Source organism: Phocoena sinus, chromosome 5 (assembly GCF_008692025.1).
Source record: "Phocoena sinus isolate mPhoSin1 chromosome 5, mPhoSin1.pri, whole genome shotgun sequence".
Classification (NCBI taxonomy): Eukaryota; Metazoa; Chordata; class Mammalia; order Artiodactyla; family Phocoenidae; genus Phocoena; species Phocoena sinus.
In genome coordinates this window covers 139508299-139533657 of record NC_045767.1, presented here as the reverse complement: position 1 = coordinate 139533657, position 25359 = coordinate 139508299, and the positions used below count along the sequence as shown (strand labels likewise).

At 44.5% G+C, this 25359-nt stretch overlaps 1 protein-coding gene across 2 annotated transcripts in view; it reads left to right on the top strand.

Annotated features, from left to right (window-relative positions):
* The first annotated feature begins 10164 nt into the window (after positions 1–10164).
* The window catches only part of GUCY1B1 (guanylate cyclase 1 soluble subunit beta 1), a 47757-nt gene continuing 32562 nt past the window's right edge, over positions 10165–25359 (top strand). Inside the window, exons 1-3 of one of the 2 annotated variants that reach the window (XM_032633562.1) lie at positions 10165–10235; positions 10797–10870; positions 23791–23891. In XM_032633562.1, the coding sequence (XP_032489453.1) occupies positions 10233–10235; positions 10797–10870; positions 23791–23891 (178 nt within the window). In that variant the 5' untranslated portion in view covers positions 10165–10232. Of the gene's footprint in view, positions 10236–10796; positions 10871–23790; positions 23892–25359 lie in introns of those variants that run through there. The other variant, XM_032633563.1, reaches the window with a different exon arrangement.

The following is a 25359-nucleotide window of genomic DNA, read 5'->3' as shown; positions in this document are numbered from 1 at the left end:
TCCCTAGTAGAGCAAAACCTGCTCTGTGAGAATTATGATAAAAAGGACCGTTCACCATGTCAACAGCCCTCCTCTGTCGACTCCCATAGCTCACACTAGGGTTGCCTTAAACTTCTCCCCTTGGCATGACTACATGGGACCTGATTCATGGTCTTGAGAACTGTGTGTGTTGTCAAGAATACAGGTTCTGTACGGTGAGGTTCGCTTTAACACAGTTCTGCCCTAGTACCGGCAGGAGGCAGCTGTGTGTGTCTCTTTTGCAGATGCCACCGTGGTGGTCGGTTTGCATCCCGGAACTGGCCATAGTACAGGATTTAACAGCCCTGGCTTCAGTCCTTAGAGGGTCCACTGCTCGGTCGCCGTGACGCATCCCAAGCCCTCTGCCTGACGACTCTGACTGAGACCAGAGTCCTAGCTCACACCTGTGCTTCCTGCGTACGGAAAGAGCAGCCATCCTGACTGCAGTCTGGATCCCTAACGTCAGGGCAGGCACAGGCCCACCCGAGTCTGGACGGACAAAGCCTGGGGAAAACCATTTCTTCAGCTTCCTGCCCCCGGGGAGGCTGTAGCATCCCTAGCGTAAGCAATCCTCCCTTTGCAAGGCTGCCAGCCGGTGCCGTGTTCATTAAGACAGGCGGATCCTCAAACAGACCCCCGAGGGCTGGCACCCACAGGAGCTGTTTATTTCTCACATAACCAGCCATTCAGGGCTTGACCGACGAAGCGCTCTCCTCTGCAGTGTCCCCCCGGGCACAGACACCCACCCCGTCGGGCAGATGGGAAAGAAAATGGGCAAGCCCCTGTGGAGGGTTATGTCCAGGGCTGGAGGCGAACATGCCCCTCCGTTGGCTAGAACCCTAGGGCGTGGCCAGCCTCCCTGGCAGGGGCGCCAGGAAGAAGTGCCACACGGTACTGCAAGTTTCCAGAGAACCAGGAGATGAGTGATGTGGGCCAGACCAGGCCCGTCGTCAGTGCTGCCAGGAGCAGTGAAACCCGCAGAGTAGGTGACAGAGAGAGAGAATCGCAACGCGGCAAAACCCACACGTTCCTCCACGGAGGGAGTTGGATGCCCCCCCACCTCCCGCGTCAGGAGGCCGTGGACGCTGCACGCTGAGGGAAGTGTCTTCCCAGGATGAGTGTCACACGAAGAGCAGGGGCCTGCCAAGCGACTGCTATGCTAACAGAAGCTTATTGCTGCCAGGGCTGGATGTTGTCTGCACACAACTTTCTGGTCGCCGATACGCCCTGCTTGAGAACCTCTTGTAGTTTTCCAGGGGGAGTTCCTGCCGTTCGTCTTCCAACCTTGGCATCAAGGGAGAGAAGCCAGGAGAACTGAGCATGAGACGTATCCTGGGGACCGGACAGAGGCCCTCTAAATGTGGACCACCTGCTTTAGAATCACTGGAGGAAGGGGGTGCTTGGTAAAGTTGCGGATTTGCACAAATAACCACAGACCCGTCAATTAGAATGGCAGGGTCGGGGCCCCAGAATCTGCATTTTAACCAAACACCTCAAGAGATCTCTTTAATCAGAGTTTTCAATTCCAGGAGACCCCCGCAGCCCTCCTCAAAGGGCTGGGTAACTCTGCCAGTGTTTACCCACCGATGGCAGGGTCTGCTAACCGCAAATACCTCTCCAGCCACGTGGATTTTGCTATGTAAGCACTGCGACCCGCAGTTCCCTGCTTCCTGGGTCATAGCCACAGTCACGGAGGTGGAGGGACCTCAAGCTTTCTGGGCTTCTCTCCCCGGCTCAGTAGGTTAGAGGGATGATCCGCCTGGTCCAGTACCCTGAGTCTAGAGCAGAAGAGATAGACCATCCATGCTGGACCACACACCATCAGGAAGACAAAAGGACAGTCAGTAAGAACCTGTGCCACGGGGTGGTCACTAAGCCACAGACCAAAGATGAAACAGTAGAACCAGGATCTAGAAATGCCAACCACGGGGTCCACAGGGGTTTCTTCCTGCATTTGTTCTCAACTGTACAATCAGTATCTTCACTGCAATCCGTGATAAATCAGCTTTGGGTTTGTATTCCCAAGCTCATCCCGGAGACGTGACTCACTTCCTGTGGGTTTTTTCTCTGCCCCCAAGATGAAGACTTTCATCTGCTGCTGACCCTCTCTTTTCCCAGCCTTCGAGCTTCACTGCTGGCTGTTTCTCAGATCACAGTCTCAGCTCTCGGGATGAGCCATCTCCCTTTACATATTCCTGATGTTCAAATGTGATAATAATAATAATAATAAAACAGTGTTTGGAAACAGACCAAGGATTTTGATGGTGAAAAGACAGGCAGGAAAATACTTCAGACCCTGTAATGCACCTACCAGCACAAAGAACTCCCCAAACCAAAAACTATTAAATAACGCTATATCCTTGTAAAAAAGTCACCACCCCCAATCCACATACTTATGTAATACATGCAACACAACTGACTCTTTGGGGTCACCTTTCAAGGAGGAAACGAGTAGAATTACACATTATTTACGTTTTCCCCACTATTTTCATAGTCTTCCTCATGACTCTCATTATTCCTAAATTTCTTTTACATTCAAGTCAGCCAAAGATTCTGTTGCTTGCAATACAGAGCTCTGACTGATGGAGAGACCAAATTCCATGACAGTTAATCCTGGGGAAGCATCCTTCTTTCAGAGAAGGCTGCGGCTGTCCATTCCAGGGTGGGTGTCCTACATCATATACAAGGTACATCACTGAGATGTACGTCTGAGTCACAGCACAGCCGACAGGGGAAAAGAGACAGATGCACATAGTGACAGGACATGTGGAACAAGCGGGAGACCTTCCAGTGCCATCCACACCTCTGACCTCTGCTTCTACCAGCACATCCTCCCTGGCTTTGACACCCCTGACTCTCTAATATACGGACTTTTGTGATGACACTAGACCTGCTCAGAAAATCCTGGGTACTCTCTCCATACCAATACTCTTTTTTTTTTTTTTTAACATCTTTATTGGAGTATAATTGCTTTACAATGCTGTGTTAGTTTCTGCTGTATAACAAAGTGAATCAGTTATATGTATACATACATCCCCATGTCCCCTCCCTCTTGTGTCTCCCTCCCACCCTCCCTATCCCACCCCTCTAGGTGGTCACAAAGCACCGAGCTGATCTCCCTGTGCTGTGCGGCTGCTTCCCACTAGCTATCTATTTTATGTTTGGTAGTGTATAGATGTCCATTCCACTCTCTCACTTAGTCCCAGCTTACCCTTCCCCCTCCCCGTGTCCTCAAGTCCATTCTTTATGTCTGTGTCTTTATTCCTGAACTGACCCTAGGTTCATCAGAACCATTTTCTTTTTTTTCTTAGATTCCATTATACGGGTTAACATATGGTATTTGTTTTTCTCTTTCTGACTTACTTCACTCTGTATGAGAGACTCTAGGTCCATCCACCTCGCTATAAATAACTCAATTTCGTTTCTTTTTATGGCTGAGTAATACTCCATTGTATATATGTGCCACATCTTCTTTATCCACTTGTCTGTCAATGGACACTTAGGTTGCTTCCATGTCCTGGCTATTGTAAATACGGCTGCAGTGAACATTGTGGTACATGACTCTTTTTGAATTATCGTTTTCTCAGGGTATATGCCCAGGAATGGGATTGCTGGGTCGTATGGTAGTTCTATTTTTAGTTTTTTAAGGAACCTCCATATTATTCTCCATAGCAGCGGTATCAATTTACATTCCAACCAACAGGGCAAGAGGGTTCCCTTTTCTCCACACCCTCTCCAGCATTTATTGTTTGTAGATTTTTTGATGGTGGCCATTCTGATTGGTGTGAGGTGATACCTCATTGTAGTTTTGATTTGCATTTCTCTAATCATTAGTGATGTTGAGCATCCTTTCATATGTTTGTTGGTTATCTGTATATCTTCTTGGGAGAAATGTCTATTTAGGTCTTCTGCCCATTTTTAGGTTTCATGTCCTTTGTCATGTGAAGGAAGATCCTGCAAAATACATTCTAAATGCCATTGTAAAAAATACATATGTTTGATAAACATACTAATGGGTACATTCAACACAGTTATTTTGCTTCAAATGTCAGTGAAATTGAGGAAGGTTTTTATCACATCAGCAGAGGATAATTTTCAATTTTTTTACGTTGCTAATAAAGCACCCCTTCCGGAAAAAAAGCACGTGCTCTATATGAATGGATTAATGGATAATTTGCTTCCTCTTCACTATTTTTAACTGATGTTTGTTAGAAAATTCATAATATTATTGTATCTTTTAGTTAGGTTTGGAGTTAATTTTTAACACAAGAGAAGAGGACAGAATTCAGGAGATGAAAGGTAGACGCAGCCGAGAGATCGTCAGATTGTCCCTTGTCACCCACTGCTTCCGACCTGAGTCCTTGGCTCACTCACTTACGAAATCCAGTCAGTAAGGGACAGAGTGGGCAGCTCTTCACAGTTTGTGAGACGCTTTCACACAGGTCTCCTTTGATCCCCCTGGCACCTTAGCCAAGGAAAGCGGGCCAGGCACTTTGGTCATGGTTATAAAAGGGGGGATTGCAGACCCCGGCTACCTCGCCAAGCAGGAAACCAGCAGTGCTGATCCGGATGCTCAAACCGCCAGGTGTCAGCTCTTTTCACTGAGCATCTGGTGCCAGTGGACACATCACACTTCTGTAAGGTGGACACTATGAGTTTCGCCACAGTCGTGGCTGATTCTAGAAACAGCAGCACCAGCGACAGCCAAGGTCGAAAGCACTGGCGGCACAGCTTCTGAGCACTTCAGACCCGCCTTTCACGGCTCACGCATCACACTTGCATTAAGCCATTTGCTGTTCACAATAAATCTGTGAGGCTGGTAATATTTTTAATCTCCTCAACAATGGAGTGTATTGATCTGTTATGTTCCCCATTTGACAAGAGAGAAGACGATGGTTCAAAAAATAAAGTGACTTGTTCCGTGTCAGTCCTCTACTAAGTGGTGGAGAACAAGGAGTCTGTCTGAAGAATCTGTGCAATTAACTACGACACTATATTTTGTCCCCATAGCTGACCTTGTTCTCTTCTTTTTCAATTAAGAAAAGATAAAAAGTAAGGTATTCAAACAGTTGAATGTGTGGCTCTCATTCTCCCCTATTTCCTTTTGTATCAGTAATGCTCAGTTGTAACTGAACACGGACTAGAAAGTTTAATGCGGTATCTAGAGGCTTCTTAATGCTGTGGACCGTTTTGAAAAAGACACACAGAGCTTAAGTGCTAGATTCCAACCACTAGTGGATGAGAAAAGAGGAAAGTATATTTAGCTCTGGCTTCATGGGAATCTTAAAATCCGCCAGGGCTTCTGAGGACAATAATTCATTACTTTGCTAATTATCACTTCTTAAATAAATGGCTGACATTTAAAATTTTCATTGTTCCCTGACAAAGCAAAGTGCATAGAGCTTTCCCGATATAGAGAAAGAAGGTTTTTACTAAATGGCCTTTAAAATAACTTTCCGAGCTCAAAGCAGATGAATCTTCGACGTGTTCGTGGTAGATCTATTTTTATTTAAAAAACTCTGTAAGTATGGACTGTGGCCAAGGTAAGCTCAGTGAGTTTTTATTTTAATCAATTTGACTGTAGAAGCATATGAGAGCTGAATCTGGTTTTCATAAGCTTTTCTCAGAAATAAAATATATTTTATTTAATTACGTATATTTCAGTATAAATATAGGTGATGAGTTGACTTACCTTTAAGCTTCTAATTATTACAACATCAATACGAAGCATCATTTTAAATTCTCTTTAAATCTCTTTCCATTTATTTACAGAGTTCGAGCATTTTATGTGTATATATATATACTCACGTATATATATACATATACATGAACATATATATGTATATGTGTGTGGCTGCATTTTTTTGTTTGTTTATAAATTCTGATGGCACTATAAACATTGAAAGGAATTTGGTACAGAAGAGTAACTTCAGAAAGTGCTTCTTTTAATATTCAATAATACCCTTTTCACATGACTAAACGTACAGTTAATTTGCAAATTAAAAGGCAGTCTGAACGCCACCTCTTTAGGAATCTGAATGATTGAATCTCCTCTCTTCTGTTGGTCCGGAACCCCATCACATAACATGCCATCCAGAACTTACTTTTCTCTTTGCTCGTAAGCATTCTGAATTCTCTGCTGGAAGTACTGAAGTGGCTGTATTAGTGAAAATCACAGGAGGGGTGATTACTCTGTGCTTACCCAGCACTAAGCAGCAGAAGCTTTTCGGAGGAAAAAAAAAAAATAATCGGGCTCTGAGCCATCCAGATGAAAGAAGCATGTGAGTATCAAGCGAAACATTGTATAAGGAATCGTTGAAATTAAAGTGCACGATGCTCTAGGACATGATCCGAAAATAGAAGCCCTAACTCCCTGGTAGGAAAAACTCTGGAAAAACACCAAAGCATTGAAAAACAACGCACAGACCCGAAAACAGCCCCCGGAGGTTTCCTCTTTATCCCCAACCTAAGGTTCGTTATCTTCCCATCACTGGAAAAGCCTTGAGAACAATGCTTACAATACTCTTAATATTTAACTTACCCAACGCATTTATTTTTATCAGCTGAAAATGTGAGTCATTTCAGCTGACATTTTGGAAGGCCACGTACTGCCTTTTTACTTATTTATTTTTCGTGCATTAGACTGATCTTCAAGTAGTTTGCATTGACTCTGGGGCGGGGGGCGGGGGCAGGCTAAGCTGTTCCCCAAGCACCTCCTTTTCCTCTGTAGCTGGTTCTCCTCAGTTTGGCCGTCCAGAAGGGAGCCCAGTAACATTGTTTCCGAGAACACAGCACAATCTACTTGTGACCTGGTTGCTCCGCTCCTATGGCAGCAGTGGTGACAGTGGGTAGGGTGCTGGCAGAAGCCTAGCGACCCGCTTTGGGGCTCTCATGGCTGGCAGGTTCCCTTCTCTCCCTAAATGTCACATCCTCTGTAGTATCCGTGGGCCAAAGGAACATCGGCAAAGTTTCCTTTACACTCAGGTGACTATGAGATAATTAGAAAAGCAGACAGTATTATATACTGACAAATGCAAATGGCTGTTGGACAAAAAGGTCCATGTGGGCGGAAGTGTGAACTTCAGAGAGGGAAAACAGTTGGCAGCGATGCTCATCCCTCACTTCCTCTCCCATCTCTCTCCGGGTGAACTTTCCTCATTTTCCACCACGACAGAGCAATGTGCTCTCCCTTTTACTTGCAGAGTCTAAGGTGCAGGACACTGCAGCCTGCTCTGGACTGAGACACGACACAACTGCTGTTCAGAGGAAGACAGGTTGAGATATAACAACAGGGCTTTTTAACGCGTTACAAAAATATTACATCTGCATACTTCGATGACGGCCATTCTGACTGGTGTGAGGTGATACCTCATTGTAGTTTTGATTTGCATTTCTCTAATAATTAGCGATGTTGAGCATCTTTTCACAGGCCTGTTGTCCATCTGTACGTCTTCTTTGGTGAAATGTCTATCTAGATCTTCCACCCGTTTTTTGATGGGGCTGTTTGTTTTTCTGGTATTGAGCTGCGTGAGCTGTTTGTATATTTTGGAGATTAATCCCTTGTCGGTTGCTACGTTTGCAAATATTTTCTCCAATTCTGAGAGTTGTCTCTTCGTTTTGTTTATGGTTTCTTTTGCTCTGCAAAAGGTTTTTAAGTTTAATTGGGTCTCATTTGTTTATTTTTGTTTTAATTTTCTTTACTCTAGGAGGTGGATCAAAAAAGATGTTGCTGTGATTTATGTCAGAGAGTGTTCTGCCTATGTTTTCCTCAACAGTTTTAATGTATCTAGCCTTACATTTAGGTCGTTAATCCATTTTGGGTTTATTTTTGTGTATGGTGTTAGGGAGTGTTCTAATTTCATTCTTTTACATTAGCTGTCCAGTTTTCCCAGCACCATTATTGAAGAGACTGTCTTTTCTCATAATTCAAAAAGACACATGCACCCCAATGCTCACTGCAGCACTATTGACCATAGCCAGGACATGGAAGCAACCTAAATGTCCATCAGCAGAGGAATGGATAAAGAAGATGTGGTACATATATACAGTGAAATATTACCCAGCCATAAAAAAGAACGAAATAATGCCATTTGCAGCAACATGGATGGACCTAGAGATTGTCATACTGAGTGAAGTAAGTCAGACGGAGAAAGACAAATATCACATGATATCACTTATATGTGGAATCTAGAAAATGGGTACAAATGAACTTATCTACGAAACGGAAAGAGAGCTACAGATGTAGAAAATAAACTTATGGGTACCGGGGGTAAGGGAAGGGGAGGAATAAATTGGGAGATTAGGATTGACATATACACACTACTATATATAAAACAGATAACTAACAAGAACCTACTGTGTAGCACAGGGAACTCTACTCAATACCCTGTAATGGCCTGTATGGGAAAAGAATCTAAAATAGAGTGGATATATGTATACGTATAACTGATTCCTTTTGCTGTACACCTGAAACTAACAGAACACTGTAAATCAACTATACTCCAAAAAAATTTTTTTAAATAAAATATTATATCTGCATAGAAAAAAATAAAAAGGTACAGAGGTCATGATACAAAAAGTAAAAATCTTGGTTCCTCCAGCCACTGGTTCAAATTACAGACAATAGTCATCTCAAAGCTTTCCTAGGCATCTTCCCAGAAGGTTATGTTTATAGCAATGTGCGTGTTCTTATTATCCAAATAGCATCTTACTCTGTACAATGATTTTATATATAAAAAAATTGAACACACGTGCCACGTGTTTATTCAAAAATGCATCTTTCTGTGTCATTATGTATCTAGCTTTTTTATGATTGCATAGAGTAATGGGCTATTTTAATGGTTAAAAATTTGTAGTTAATATTAAATAACAGTTTAATATTTTAATAATTATATAAGGTATGAAAGCCTCTAACTTATTTTAAAAATCCACCATTAGTGATAGAAATTAGTACTTTTATAGGTTGTCTTATTTGTCTGCTATATAGCATTTCTGTGTCAATTACGTTTCAACATCCGTCTCTGGGTTCAGAAGCCAGTACAATTTTTATTGCTTTGACATTTTTCTCTATTCTCCTCATAGAATCTCATCCTGGCTTCTTGGCTCCAGTGAGACTGGTGCCTGGAAGCACGGCTTGCCTTTCCTTCCTCACTCTTGACCTAACACTAGTCAACCGTGTCCATGCATCTCGGGCACAGAGTGTTAACCAGCAGACAGTTCCTGCTCGGTCATCTTCTCCCCGCGGTGGAACTCGGGGCAGTATCTAACCTAAGTGCCTGGTAGAACGGAGACCGGAAGTAGATTAATTAAAAGTCTGCTCGTTTGGTACCCGGCCTTTTCCAGTCAGCCTTTTCCAGTTCAGCAGTTCCCTCGGAGAAAGTGCAACAGAGGCCAAATTGTGGCCAGCTGCGGACTCCCTGGAGTCGTGGCTCCTGGCTGTGGTGCGGGGTCAGGTGTCCCACCCGGAGGGAGTCCAGCGCCCCCTGGACCTGGCAGGGCAGTTGAGTAACGGGCAGATGTGTTTGACACGATGCTCATCCAAACTATGTTACTGAAAATTTTAGCTCTCTCAACTAGTCTCATTGACGAAAAGTGACACGTGATGAGCGCAGTCTTACTAGCTTTCAGTTTGCTGTAAACGATGTTGAGGGCACAAGCCACAGAGGAAGCGTTTATCTGCAGCACTACGCTAAACAGGACGATGCTGGCCACGAGGGCGTATTCCTTGCAAGGCGTGTGCGCTGCAAGATAGACACACACACACACACACACACACACGCACACGCACACGCCCACCCTCAGTCTGCGCACACACGCACACCCTCCTTAGTCTGCACACACACGCACACGCACACACACACACATCCCTCCTTATTAGTAGGTGCTCCCCCCCGGGGCAGACCTCTGCATAAGAACACGTTTGGTGGGAGGACGCCAGCAGCTGCATCTCCCCGCCCCAGAATTGGTGCGCGGAGCCGCTGCGGCTGCTCCGCCGTCCCTGCCGCGGCCTCAAACGAAAGCTCGTCAGCGGGAGGGGCAGCACCGCAGCCACCGAATTCCCTGCGCTGCGCGGCCGCGGATTGGTCGGGAGGCGGGGGGCGGCGGCAGCCGGGGGCTCGGCGCGCGGGCGCTGCGGGGGGGGGGGGGGGCGTCGGGGCGCGCCGGGCCGGGCGCCGCCGCCGCTTGGGTCGCTCGGCCGAGCGGGCGCGGACACCATGGTGAGTGCTCTCGGCGCCCGGGCCGCGCGTCCCGCCGGCCGGTGGGGCCTGGCCGCCGAGGGGACCGGCCGAGCGCCGCGGACGCGCGGGGGCCCGGAGCAGCCTGGCGCCTCGCCGGCGTCCGGAGCCGGCAGACCGGAACGGCCGGGGTCGCGGCGGGGGCGACCGGTGCCCGGCTTCCCGGAGTCCGCACCGCGCGCGGCCTCCCGAGCTCGGGCAGGGTGCGCGCGGCCTCCCGAGCTCGGGCAGGGGGCGCGCGGCCGAGGCGGGGGGGCGCCCGTCTCAGGCGGCCGGCGGCCGGGAAGGGGGCGGCCTCGCGTCCCCTCCGGAGGCCCAGCGCTTCTCGGCGGCCTGGGGGTGGGGAGCACGGTGACCGAAGGGCTCTGCGCGCGGCCGGCGCCGGGGCCGCCCCTCCCCCGCTCCCGCGCCCCCCGGCCGGGCGTCCGCGGGGGAGGCAGAAACTGGGGGCGGGGTAGCGGGCGCGGCGGCGGCGGCCGCCGGGCCCCCAGGCGCCTTGCCCCGCAGCCGGTCCCTGACGCTCGGCTCTCCTTGGCTCCGCAGTACGGGTTCGTGAATCACGCTTTGGAGCTGCTGGTGATCCGCAACTACGGCCCGGAGGTGTGGGAGGACATCAAGTAAGTGCGCGCCCGCCGCCCCTCTTCCTGCCCGGGGCCGCCGCGCTCCCACGCTCGGAGCCGGCCGGGAGGGGCGGGCGGGAAGGAGCCCGGGGTCGCGCGGCCTCCGCCCCGGCGGGCGTGGGAACGCGCTGCCCGCGCCCCGTCGGCTCCCAAGTGGAGGGGCCCTGGGGATGGCGGGGCCTCGCAAGCGGACCGAGACCGGCTCGCGGGCCCTTTGCACACCTCGCAGGCACGCGCGGCAGGGACGCTTTTCGGGGCTGCGGACACTCCCTTCTGAGCAGCTGTGAGCCGAGCGCGTTTTTCCCCCTGAAACGAAGGGACACCTCTCCCGCACCCCGCCCCTCCCGTCCCCGCCCCCCCGTCTTTTACGTCTGGTTTCTGCTGTGGGAAGGCTGTCAGCGGTAGGAGGGCACCCTAGTTTCTGTCCAGAGCTGTGAGCCCAGTGCTCTGCACGTGCGCGGAAATACCGCAGCCACTGGGAGTTTAGACCTGCTGCAGCGACCGGGGCATCGTCCCTGTGGACCCCTGAGCGTTGCAGTCCAGCAGCGCTCTCTCCTTTTCTCCCTCTCACTCTGGTGAAATTTGCGTGTGACGTGTATGGATGACCGCAGCCAAGTCGCCACACCGACACTCAGTACTATCTGGATTTGCATCCTGGGACAGCAGTGCGACTGCCACAGGCAACCAGAGGGAGAGAGGGTGTTTTCCCCTGTGGGCAGAGAACACCTTACTGTTACTCACTCTCTTTGCCTGTGCTCACGGATTTCCTTCTGTTACGTCAAGTAGGTGATGCTTTATGCTGTTTGCTCCTAATATTACAGTTAGTGGCAGTGAATGCCAACAGGCTCTACCATGCAGTTCCGCGATAGTGATTTTTTCTACAGATCTGTTTCCGAGGAAATGCCCAGGATTAAATATTAAGCAGTAGAATGCAACTTTTCCTCCCCTGGGGTCTGTACCCTTGAGCATTGTTTCAGGTTCCATAAGCCACTTATGTTGCCCACGGAGCACATCTACTTATTATAAAGAGAAGTGGGGATTTGAGAGTTATGTGGTTCAATCAAATGAGAATCTAGGCACTAAAGCTTACTTTGGGATTTGAACTTTCTATCCACCTTATTAATAAATACCTTCATAATTTTTATGTTTCTTCGTAGACAGAGTTATAGAGAAAGCAGGCATCAAGAGAAGATGTTAAGCAGATGTAACCTCAGTGTAGGATTGTTTTTAAGCCGCTTTCTCTGTGAAGGTATGAAAGCACCATATATATCTCCCACGTGGTAATGTCTCATCCGTAAGCTAGAAGTCCCCAAATTTCCCGGTGGATGTGCGATGGCAATGAATATGTTTAGAATTTTGAGAGCACAGGATGGCTATTGTGGTGAAACAGTCTTATGTATGTTTATTGGATTTAGAACGTGTGTCTTACCCATTATCAGTTTCAATCACTGTCAAATACAGAAATGGAAAATAAGACCTCATAGGGAAATGTGTCGGAAATTTAAAAATTAAAGTATCGAGTGATTTATGTTGGCCGTATTTTCCACAGAGAAGGTCAAAAAATATCTAAAAATTTACAAATCCCCTCGATGTGAGAACTTAACTCTACCAAATCACGCTAAGAATGTTGTTTCATTTTCCTTTAAAAAATGTATTAATTTTGAATTAAACATCAATATCGTCTAACTCATGAATTTAGTTTTAAGTAGCATCAAGCAGTATCCTTCATCTGTTTAAGTGCTAATCATTTAAATCGTACAAAACATTTTTTGTTTTCTGGTAAAGTGAAGCAAATCATGGATCTTTTTCCTACAAAATGACCTCAAGGATCGTGTGCCCCTGCAAGAGAAATGCCATTAGTTATACTAGTGTTGGCAATCCAGGTGTTAAGTTGGCTCCTCTTTTGTCTCAGCATCCATCTTGGGGGAGCCCATCTCGTCTTGGATATGCTTTAGTATCTGGACCAGAGAACCTTGCTGAGCTCTCTGCATGGAGGACCTCAGAACAGCTCACTGTCAGGACCCCTGAGGGATCACCGTGTGCTTCCTGGAGGAGTATTTAGAGATTCTCACTGCCTGGGGGCAGGACAGGAGAGGTTGGCAGGGTTTAAGTTTAAAATGCTTCCTGGAGATGCTGAGTCCTCCTCTGACCTCACCATCTGCTCCAGGGAGGGTTGCTGCAGTCACTGGTCCAAGATACTTTCAGGTTTACCTTTTTATGGAAACTGAATATATGAAAGAAAACGTTTTTGTCTCAGTAAATTCCAGTCTCCTCAAGCTTCCGTTTTGCTCTGTGAGAAACTGTCTAATTTGACGTTTATAAAATTTCATAGAATACTGTTTTGGTTTAGGAGGAAGTGGCCATCCATCCTTCTTCAGAAAGTATGCCAAACATTTAAGGACAAGTGAAATCCTAAGTAACAGATTCCAGACAGAAAATTCTAAGTGGGATAGAGCCAGAAATGCTTCACTGTAAACTCCGTATCCACTTACACTGTTACCAACAATATAACCATTTCACAACAGTTTTAAATTCCTCTTTGTAAGGAAATGAAAAATTGTCAAGACTGAGGGTCAGCAAACTTTCCCTTAAAGGGCAGAATAGTAAATGTTTTAGGTGCTGCAGGCCACGAGTCAATATTGATGATATCATGCGTACCTGTGTAACCATTGAAGTGTAACCACTTTAAAAATGTTAAAGCCACTCTTAGATCCCCAAAGAGCAGAAACCAGTGTTGGTTGAGATTTGACCCAAAGACTGTGGTTTGCGCCTCTGATCTAGACCATAAATATATGTAAAAAAAGTCAAAGAGACCTCTGGATCTACCTCAGATCTTGTTTTGTTGGCGTCCTTTCAGTTTTGAGGTGGCCCTTTCTGGGAGCCATGGGTCCTAAGGGATGAGAAATACCAATCACCATTTCAGGAAAAGCATCAAGTCAGGACATACGTGTTAGAAAAGCACCTAAATACTTGATTTAATGACCATCTCTGTCCCCCTGCCGTCGGCCCTGGCTGCACTCACACTGCATCAAATTACTGGGTCCAGAATCTTGGTGTGTGATTTGGAAGCGGAGTAATGATACTGTTAGTTGATAAATATTGGGGTATGTCCTTTAGAAGGCCGCCAGGAAGGTGATTACTTCCCTGTGTGAAGAACACAGACGTGTTTGGTATGTGTTGTGAGGTTTATCTGTAGCAGGGCAGCGTGCTTTTTCATTCAGTGACTCAAACCTGCTTTCATTCTCTAGTTAAGCTTGGTTTTAAGGAGCACGGTCTAGTGTTCGGGCAGTGAGGATGGAACAATGTTTGACATAATCCTTGCTTTCAAATCGAGTCTAGAGATATCAGGATATTTCTAATCTTATTATAGCTTGATTTTTCTGCCTGTAAGTCAAACGTGGAAACATTTGGCTGTTGGATAGCATATCCTGATCTTCCAGTTTTGAAATGAATGCATCTACTTGAATTTGCTAATCACGAATTAATCATTATAGTTCATATAAGCAAATGTGTGGCTGTAAGCTGGTTATGCGACTTTCCCAGTTGCCTAAACTTTCCAAGACTCAACTCTATAAGGAGACAGATGATAACTGCTTCATAGGGTTGTCATACGTTGAATGATGCCTGTAAAGCGCTGAACACAGTTCTCGATAAATAACTGTTTCATAAGTGGTAGCTGTTAACGATTTTCACTCTAGATCCAGAGTTTTTCAACTCGTCCCTTCCCCAGCTCCGCCTACATAAGAGTAATCCATTGAATCCACATGCCACACCCCTCTAAGTGTGCTGTTATTTGAAGATGCAGCATATGCTCTTTTAAAAAATCAGTAATTAGTTTGTTTCATTTTTTAGATCCCATATATAAGTGGTAACATACAGTATTTGTCTTTCATTCTCTGTAGTGAATTATTTCACTAAGCGTAATACCCGCCAGGTCCATCCATGTTGTTGCAAATGGCATTATTCCGTCCTTTTTCATGGCTGAGTAATATTCCATGGTGTATATCTACTGTATCTTCTTTATCCATTCCTCTGTTAATGGACACTTAGGTTGCTTCCATATGCTCTTAATCATTTTGTCAAAACAAATTAAAACCAAATAGTGGACCACATTTCGCCATGTTTTAATCAGATTTTCCTATTCCTGAGGCGATATAATTCAATTTCTATACTTTCCTATATTCTTGCTCGAGTAGGTCTTAAAATATTAACAGTACTTTTTATTATAAAAGCTGTTTAAAATTTCCAAAGTCCTTTCCTCTTTAATTTCACATGAGTGCTACAGTACCCATTTGAAATAAGAAAGGCCTTTCTACCTCAATTTTTTTTCCAGCTTTATTGAGATGTAATTGGCCCATAACATTGTGTAAGTTTAAGGTGTGCGATGTATGGATTAGATGTACTTGTAAATTGCAGAATGATCTGTTCCTCTATTGAAAGTCTTTGTGGTCAGTGTTCAGATCACCCAAACGTGGGACCTTGCAGCCCACACGGCCCGCTTACTCTCAGCACCCTTGTGGGCCGGGGGTCAGTTCCTCAGCCAGGCTGGCCTTTCCCGTCCAGCAGGGAGGACACCTGTGCTCAGTAGGGTCTCTCTCCGCATGCCCCACTCTGTCCTGCAAATGGAAATACTTGCCAGCTTTGCGATGGCAAGACAAATCTTACTTCTTAAGGGAAGACTTTTCTCCTCCACAGATGTACTTTTCCTTCCTAGAACATGCACAAGTTTATAATTACTTATTTGTAGTATCATTTGATGAACAGCTGTCTTATCTCACTAAAGTCTAGCATCTATAACTAGCAGAAGCCTTCTTTCTCTCTGTATCTATCGATCTATAATATATATATGAATTATCTTTCATTTTTTAATTTCCAGAGAATAGAGCACGTGTATGTTCATCACAATATTTTTTTTTCTGTAACCAGGATTTATTATGTCAGAATGGTGACATCTTCAACTACTGTTTAGTAAAATATAAGCTCCGTTGAGATGGGCATTTCTGATACTAACAAAGGCGGAAGATGTAGCAGTAAACTATAACGTCTCTTTGGGAGGGTCAGCGTTCACACATGGATATAATAAAAGGATTAAGAGCACTGCTGTTGGATTACCGATTTCATAAACCCCAAGACACTATTGGGTTGGATTCAGCGCAAGATTGAATCCTTTAGCAAGTGTCTCAAAGGTGCTGTTTAAAGTCAGTATCATAGACTGTAAGTAGACGTTTGTGATGCTGAAATTAAATTTAAAAACCAGACGAGAATGCTTACCAGGACCTTCAGTGTTGAATGTAACAGCTCATACGTGTTGGACACTTACCATATGTTCCGCAGTAGTGGTCCTAAAAGCTTTGTACTTGTTAACTCACCTAATCCTCACATCCACCATAGAAGATAGATTTGTTCATTATTCTTATTTCATAAATAAGGGAACTGAGTCTTCAAGACGTTAAACGCCTGCCTCAAGCCACTCATTTGTTAATCATCAGAGCAGAGACTTGGACCCAGATAGGCTTGTAATGATCATATTATGTGCTTTTCCCCAGACAAGGACTTAACGAGCTTCTCCTTTCCGATTTTCCAAAGACAATTTAGCATGGAAATGGGCAACATATATGTGTGTTACTACCACCGTCTTTGTTTTTGTTTTCACGTGCTTGCCAGGTGCTTGTGGCTGTTAACGTTTTTACAGGCGGTTTTATTCAGGAACAGGACCTCTACTAAAGAAAATCAGAGCCTCAGAAATTCTGAGCAGTTTATGTAGTTTTGGAAGCGCTCTGGGCCTCTGTGCTCAGGGTAAAGGACACACAGGGCTGAGGGACTCATTTGTTTGATGAAGCTGCTGCCGAGAGCTCCTTTGAAATGTTTGCGATTGTGCTTCCAGAACTGGGGCAGTTTACTTATGAGGCTGTCTCATGGCAAGCTGGACACAGTCAGAAAACAAATACCATCATGTCTCCAGAGTGGCACTTTGTCTAAATCCGTGTCACTTGTGAGAATGTGACCGCCACCGTTTATAGGGCTTGGATGAGTGAAGACACTGATTTGAGAGGACTGACCTTCACCACTGGAAGGGGGTCCGAGCAGGGGGCCTCTCTCCTCCAAACCCCCTAAACTAGTCTCTCCTCTGGGGATGCAGACTTTGGGAATTGGCAGACTGTGCTGTTGAAAATGGAGAGGTATTTTAATTTTCAGGTGTCACGCATCGTAATTGCCTTGTTTTGTGGTGGGAGGTTTTAATTTTAATACCAGGTGGACACAACCCAGCCTTGAACGTTCTTACCTCTCACTAAAATGGACCGTCCTAGGATTTATCGTCAGGACGATATCTGCCTACTGTCTTTAATACCGCATGTGCTGGGATAATGGTTTTTACAGGAATATGCACCCCTGGGAGCTGTCGTTGGTCAGGTCGATTGTTTGGCGTGTGTTGATCTTTTCTGCCTGAGACCAGACCTTATTTTGAGACTCCTGTGTTCAGCCTGTCCCATCTAAGAATTCCCGTTTTCATACCTCGCTGGGAAGCTTCTTTACCTACTAGCCAGCAGTCTCTGTAGTACCCTAAACTTCCTGGAAAGGTGTCTAACAGCAGGAGCTCGGTGTCAGAATATGAATTCAGTTTTGTACATTCACATTTTGAAGATAAGGAATATCTCCTTAGGTATGGAGTCGTTCTTTACGAACACGCACACATTCACAGAGTGCGTGCTCTAATCCAGGTATCTGGGTTAGGCACCAGTGATTAAAAAAACAAAACCATAAAACCCCCACCGTGATAAAAATAGCTGTGACCCTTTTGGGGACAGGTAATTTGTGTAAATAAATGATCAGTTCAAATTCCAACGAACAGCCACCTCTGAAAGTAAGTAGGAAATGAACTGCTGGTGGGAACAGTTTTTTCACGTATACAGACTCAATTTTGAAATACTTCGTATGGCTACACATATATAGAATAGAGTTATTTCTTGTTTTGTTTCCAGGTGCAGGTTAGAACTTTGTTTTCAAAGCTCTTGGGAGAGCTGGCGCCTGTTTGGGTTTGGCTCTCTGAGGTAATAAATCCTATCAGCTAAGCGGCACACTAAGTGCAACTTTAGCTTAACTGCTCGGATGCTGAGTGGAAACCTCTCCCCGCGCTGTCCCCGCTTCTTCCACTCGCCGTTTCCTCGTCCTCCCGCCTTCGTCGTCTTCAGCTGCTGACTGCCGTCAGTTAGATGTTCGGGACATTGAATGTGGGAGGCCTTCTCCCTAGATTCTTCTGCCACCAGCATGGCCCCAGGTGGCGCGGTTCTGCCTGTGAGAGGCGAGCGCGCCCATCCTCGGGGCGATGCGTGTGGGGTCCTTCCTCTCCGGCGTGTGCAAGGCGAGACTGTGACCTGGGTTGAAAGCACTTGAGCTTCTTTCCATCTGGGTTTACTTGGTGGTCAAAGAAAGCGCCTTTTTACCTCACCCCACCTCACCTAGGCAAGCTTAAAACTAAGCCTTCTCTAAATATTTATTATTGTCTGCTGACCTCTTTCAGGGGGTGATGCGCCAAGTAGAAAGATCTAATGCTTAACCACCAAACACGGTTATTCAGTGTCCAGGGAAAGATAACACAGACTACGGTCAGTCACGCTATTTGGAAACAGTGGGAGGCTGTGGTCGCCTGGGTTTATCCGGGGGATTGTTACAGTCATAATGGGAAACAACAGAGTGTAATCACACACACAGCAAGATATTTGGTGATAGTGTTTCATCGGTTGCCATTTGATAGACGAACAGCGTTGAATACATTTTAATCCAGTTTGCCTATGGCTTGCTTATGGTCTTTTTTGTCAGCTAAAAATTATTGGGGAAAAAAAAAAAACATGTCCAAAGTGTTTCATTTTGGGGAAAATTTTCAATCATGTTTCTCAGAGAAGCCTGTGTTTTCCTCACATGTAAACCGCATGTAATTTAAAGAACGGGGAATGATATAATTGTCTTGTGTAATGCAACATTCTAAACAAAATTGCTACCCCAAAAATATACTCTGAGTAATGAATGAGTCTAGAGAATTTGGTCAGTGTGCATGGCTGAATTTGGATAATTTAAGCACAAAAGGAATTCTACATATCAATAAAATAAATCAAATATTGTTAGAAATGTTGTATGCGTATATTTGAGTCATCCTTTACTTTGCTTTTAAGGAGGAAAAAAAAAACTTGAAAGTTATGGGATGACAAAATGAGGGATAGAGAAGTATAAGGTGATGTTACCTGAATTACGTACGGTGTTTGTGTAATCTGAATAGTAGCTTACTTCCCAACCTTTCTTTCATTTGTTGGTCACCCTCTGTGATTTCAGGTAGCTGGTGAAAAAACATTTTCTTCCCTCAAAGAACAGGTACAACCGAGAGATTATTGTTATCACGACTGTGCTCTCTGGAGGCCGAAACATTTGACAACAAAGAGTCTGAACGAACCTAAGTTTACCTCAAAGTTAGAAGAAAAGCAGTGCTGAGAATTGAGAGACACTCACTCAGAATGTCTACTGGCTTCAATGGCCATATTGCCAGAAATTAATTCTTGGGGTATGGCAGCTTTGGCTCTGTAAATTCTCCTGTTCAGCGTAATGGAGCAGACCAGTTGTCCGTAAGTGTTTGCAGTATCTCCAATTAGCTTTTACCCCGAAAAGGGAAGAATCTGAAGAATGGGCTGCAGAAAGACGTGCGTTGGGTCCAGAGAGACAAGGTCCCAGAGGTAAAAGTGTTGCCTCTGGACCCTTTGCTGAGAGGTAGCTTCAGGAAGCCTCTTGTCACTGCTTAACCTTGCATACTGCCCCTCCTCCGCTGCCCTCCCCTCACCCGTTTATCCTGATCTCCTTTCTTTTGTAGCATTTATCACCTCGTAATAAATTATAAAATGTGCATATATATTATGTAAACATAATATATAAATATGATAATACATGAATATAATGATACATGCTTGTTGTTTGTTTCCATCTGCTGAAATGTAAAGCTCTTTGAAGGCAAGGAATCTTCATCTGTTTCGTTCATTCATATATTAAAAGTGCTCAGAAAGGGCTTGGAGCATAATAGGTGCTCAGTTATTTGTGGCAAGACTCGTCCCCCAGGGGGAAAAGGACCCAAAGGGCGACCCAGAGTTCCCAAAGATTTCTAAGACAAATGTAAATAAGGAATTCTAATCATTTTGAATAATTTATTGGAATTCAGTGTGAGATTTTTGAGAAGACGATTATTTCCTTTCATGTACTGCTGTTTAATTTATATCTCAGCCTCCCTCCTGGGAGCATGTTGGGCTGATTATTCCAGGAAGTAAAGCTTAAAAGATACGGGCGCTTGTTTTATTAAAGCAAGAGAAAGAAAAGAGGGAATGCATTGACTCATGGTTAGGGGATTTCTAGGGAAATGGCCATTTCTCTATTTTGTGCAGAAGAACTTTGTATTCTGTTTAACGGTTATGAACTGGTGACTGTTTCTGAGAAACTGAGTTCATTACAAAAACTTATGTCATCTGATTTATCTCAGTTGGAAGAAAAAGAATAGGGCATAGTGAGAGCATGAGTTAATTTGTCCTTTATTACATATTTTTTTTTTTTTTTTTTTTTTTTTTTTTTTTTTTTATGCGTTACGCGGGCCTCTCACTGTTGTGGCCTCTCCCGTTGCGGAGGACAGGCTCCGGACGCGCAGGCTCAGCGGCCATGGCTCACGGGCCCAGCCGCTCCGCGGCATGTGGGATCTTCCCAGACCGGGGCACGAACCCGTGTCCCCCGCATCGGCAGGCGGACTCTCAACCACTGCGCCACCAGGGAAGCCCTTTATTACATATTTAATTAAAATTTATTTATATTTTATTAGAATGCCCTAAATCAGAGGCTTCAAAATTCCAATCTGTAGACCAATGCTGTTTCATAATAAAATGTTAGTGACAAAATGAGAAAAATTAGACTCTCCATATCCTGCAAATCAGTAATTTCTTTTCTAGGAATTTATTCTAGAATAAATTAGAATTTAATTTAATTCTACATCTAGAATTTTTACATACAAGTATAAATAATGCTACAAAGATATTCATCACAACATTTTGTTTGGACTTGTGAAAAAATAAAAGGAATTTAATATCTACTAAAACCTCAATGTGTCTAAGCAATGCAATTTTATGTAGTTAAGGTATAGAAAGGTATATGTATTGTCATGAAAAGACGTCCATCAAACAGTTAAGTCACTAAAGGAGGTTTTAAAGCATTATGATCTGGTGTGTGTTATATACGCAATTATTTTCAAGCGTAAGCAACCTGAATGTAATACCAGCGATGGTTGTCTCAGGGTAGTGGAGGATTGTTCTAAGTTTTTCATTTCATATACTTTATATTTTTATACAGTTAGAAACCAGAATGTGTAAGTTACACAATAGCATTTATCAAAAGATAAGTGTTTTTACATTCTATTTTCATAATTTGGGGATGTTTCACTGACTTTTGGTATTAAAAAGACTTGCAGTTTTGAAGATGTGTTCCTTTCACTTAACAGCAGCGTATGTTCAGCCAAAGGGAGAGTTTCACAGCTTGTATGTAGCTCTTTGATTTTAGACATGGCAAGCACTGCGGTCATCAGTTATGTATATCAGTTATATACATAAAATGCTTCAGTGGCTTAACACGCTTTTGCACTCTTCATCTCACTACAGCTGTGGAAGGTGGGTTATATTATTGCTCCCATTGTAGAAGAGAGGGTTTTAGAAAAAAAAATTATTGAAGTATATATAGTTGATTTACAATGTTAATTTCTGCTGTACAGCAGAGATTCAGTTATACACATACATACATTCTTTTTCCTATTATTTTCCATTACGGTTGATCACAGGATATTGAGTATAGTTCCCTGTGCTCTACAGCAGGACCTTGTTGTTTATTCATTCTCTATATAATAGTTTACATCTGCTAACCCCAAACTCTCAATCCTTCTTTCCGCCGAGAGAGGGGTTTTAATGCTCACATGCTTTATGTGATTTGTCCAGGTTCATTCGACTAGGAAATCCTGGGCTCTGAAATTCACGTCTTCGTGCCCACCAAAATCATGCTTCCCCCCCACGTGCACTGTTGCGCGTAACCGCAGGCAAATAATTGGACTGCTCGGAAGAACGCGGGGTGTTTGAAGAAATGTCCGTCCTCCCTGGACCCAAGCTGTGCTACCATTTGGAGAAGACACTGGTGTCACAGCCACGGGTGGCCGCTGTGGCAGCCCCACTTTTGAGGGGCAGAAGGCGGGAGGCTGCCAGGCGGTGCGGAGGACCCCCCCCCCCGCCGCGATGTGGTGAAACGTCACCCAGTTACGTTCTCCCCGAGCCGCCCGTTTTTGTGCATCTCATGTGGACAGGGTGTCTGGGACCTCGGCTGTGCTCTTCCAGGGCAGGCAGTGTTTTGAACGATGGATTTCTCCTCCCGTTTAGACACTAGTTTGAGAAAAACAAGCTAAATCCCATCAAAATGAATATATAACCATGACCACTATTTAACTGGCAACTGTGATTTCCTGTCACTAATCCTGCATGTATTTTGAGTTACTGCACTTAACACGCTGAGGATGTGGTGGACGATGCTACCTGTCCACTGGGCACCTCAAACTTCACGTGTTTAATACAGAGCTCCGGGCCTTACCCCTTGGTCCACGGCCAGCCGTCTGTCCCAGTTGAGCCTCTGGTGGCAACATCCTTACGGCTGCTCCGGCCAAAACTTCAGTGTCATCCTTGTGTCCTTCCCTTCTCTCACGTCCTGCGTCCGTTTCATCAGCGAGCCACGTGGAACCTTCTTGTACACCGGGATCTGGGCCACTTCCCTCCCTCCACTGCTTTCACCCCGACTCAGGTCACGGGCCTTTCTCGCCTGAATGTCCCAGTGGCCTCTAACCTGGTCTCCTTGCTGTGGCCTTGCTTTGCTGTGGCCTTGCTCTGTCTTTGCTCTGACCTTGCTGTGACATTGCTCTGTCCCTGCTGTGTCCTCTCTTTGTCCTTGCTGTGGCATTGCTATGACCTTGCTATGCCTTTGCTGTGTCCTCTCCTTGTCCTTGCTCTGATGTTGCTCTGTCCTTGCTGTGACCTTGCTATGACCTTTCTGTCTTTGTCCTTGCTCTGACCTTGCTGTCACCTTGCTGTGACCTTGCTCCATCCTATATGCCTTCCATCCATGCTCAGTGCAGCCCCAGGATCCGTCCCCTCACTGAAGCTTCTGCTCCTCCTCCAAGGCCCTGGGCTGCCCCTGCCAGCGCTCTCACCTACTCTTCCCCTGTCCGGGGCTCCCAGGCTGCTCAGGGCTCCCTGCAGAGATGCTTCGCATTTGACTCCATTGCCAGCTTCTCAGTGATGCTTCCGGCTGTCGTACTTGAGTCCCTTACCCCCTTGCCCAGCTTTACTTTTCTCCAAACTACTTGCCATTATTATGTGTGTGTGTGTGTGTGTGTGTGTGTGTGTGTGTGTGTGTGTGTATGTGTGTATGTATATCTTAGTTCTATCTTAGTTTTATGCCCTTCTGTCTCCCCTCCTAGAATACATTTGTTTCAAGAGGTTGGTACTCTCTCCTACTAAAGGCTGTATCCCTAGTGCCTCTAACTGTGCCTGGCACATAGAGGGACTCAACACATATTTGTTGCCTATTAATTTCACCAAAAGTTATTTCGTGAGCATATTTAATATCAGGTATGGTATTGGGCATTAGAGTACTGTACAAATGTTAACCTTGTTAAAACATACTTAAATATATCATTTTTAATTTGGGGAGGGGGATGTGAAGTAAGATCTTTGCAATCACGAGACTTTTAGGTACCTCTCACTGATTTAACCAAATTTGCCAAAAGTAAATTCTGTTCCAGATATGCAGCCATTTCTTATATGATCATTGTAGCTGTTCTTTTATTTGTCTGTCTTCTTTTTGTTTTCTAGAAGAGAGGCACAGTTAGATGAAGAAGGGCAGTTTCTTGTCCGAATAATATACGAAGATTCTAAAACATATGATCTGGTTGCTGCCGCAAGCAAAGTCCTCAGTAAGTTACATGTGACTCTCCTTCTTTGGCTAAAGCCACCATAGACGTCCAAAGGCATGCGTGGCCCAAGGTCGCGGTGTGAGCTGCGCAGGACGCGTGCTGCCCAGCCCCGCTGGGGCACAGTCACGTGTAATGTTAGCCTCAGGCCACACTGAGTCCCACTGCTCTTTTTACAGACTCTTTAGAGAAGAGAGGAGCTCTCTGCCCCTCCCCACAAAAAGCCATGTGTTGAGGAAGGAAAAAAAGTATTGATACTTAATGTAATAAGTTAATAACATGATAATAATTTAATGTTGCCATGTCAACAGCACAGTAATTTCAAAAGTGTAGAATAAAGAAAATATTATCTCCAGATCTCTTTTGTAATCACAGGTTTTGTTAGGTATTGGTAAAAGAAACAAGAAACTGAGGTCTGCATCAGGCAAAACTCATGCAAGGAAGGCAAAGTCCAAAAAAAAAAACTTCATGGGAAAAATGTTCTCAGAGTAGTGTCTCGCATTCTCATGGCACTTAATTTACAGCTAGGCTACAGGTTGGATAGACTAGATGGATGGGTTTTGGCTTTGTCAAATACAGCTAGAAGAGCAAGTGCTATACCTTTTGCAGGATACAAGAATTACCAAAAAAAAAAGTATGGTAAATTGTTAATAATAATAAGAAAAATACCTTGCCTTATTGGTAATCAAAATTGACACAAATGTGAAATCGTTTTTATACAAATTCAGCAATTAAAAAAAATATCTAGTGTAGTCAAGGGTAGAGTTAAAGAGGAAATGGTGCACATTTAAAATCTGTTGGTAAGATAAGAGTTTTTTCCGAGAATAATTTTGCATCATCAGTCAAAATCTTTTAAAAAACGTTCAAATCCTTTAGCAATTTTTCTTAAAGAAATGATTAGATTTATTAACATTAAGATTTATGGGTGTTTTCATTTCAGAGTTACTTACATTATCAAAAATTGGAAAAGCCTACATTTTGAACAAGCAGGCATTGGTGAAATAAATTGTTGCATATCTGTGTTGGATAAAATAGTGACTAAAATTGATATTAAGAAAAAATTTTAAATTTTAGGAAATATTAATAATTGGATATTAAGAAAAACACAGGGTCTTAGGGTACATACTGTATGCAACCGAGTTATTAAATATGGATATTTATATAAAGAAAAATAATTTTGCACCACGATATTATCATGTGCATTCTTGATGATTTTCAAGATCCTTCTGTAGTTTTTGGAAAAAAGTAGGTTATACCTTAAGTATAAGTTTAAAAAAGCTCAAAATTTTGTCACGCAAGCTGAGAAACTGCTTTGCTTTAAGTACAAACTTACCCTGTTAACACGTCAATACGCCGTCTTCTCAGATTTCATTGTATTTTCCTGGCCAGATGTTTTTCCTGTGATCTGTTCACTCTGCACAGAAATTGAGGATATTTAACATTTTTTATTATGCACTTGTCTTCATTCCTC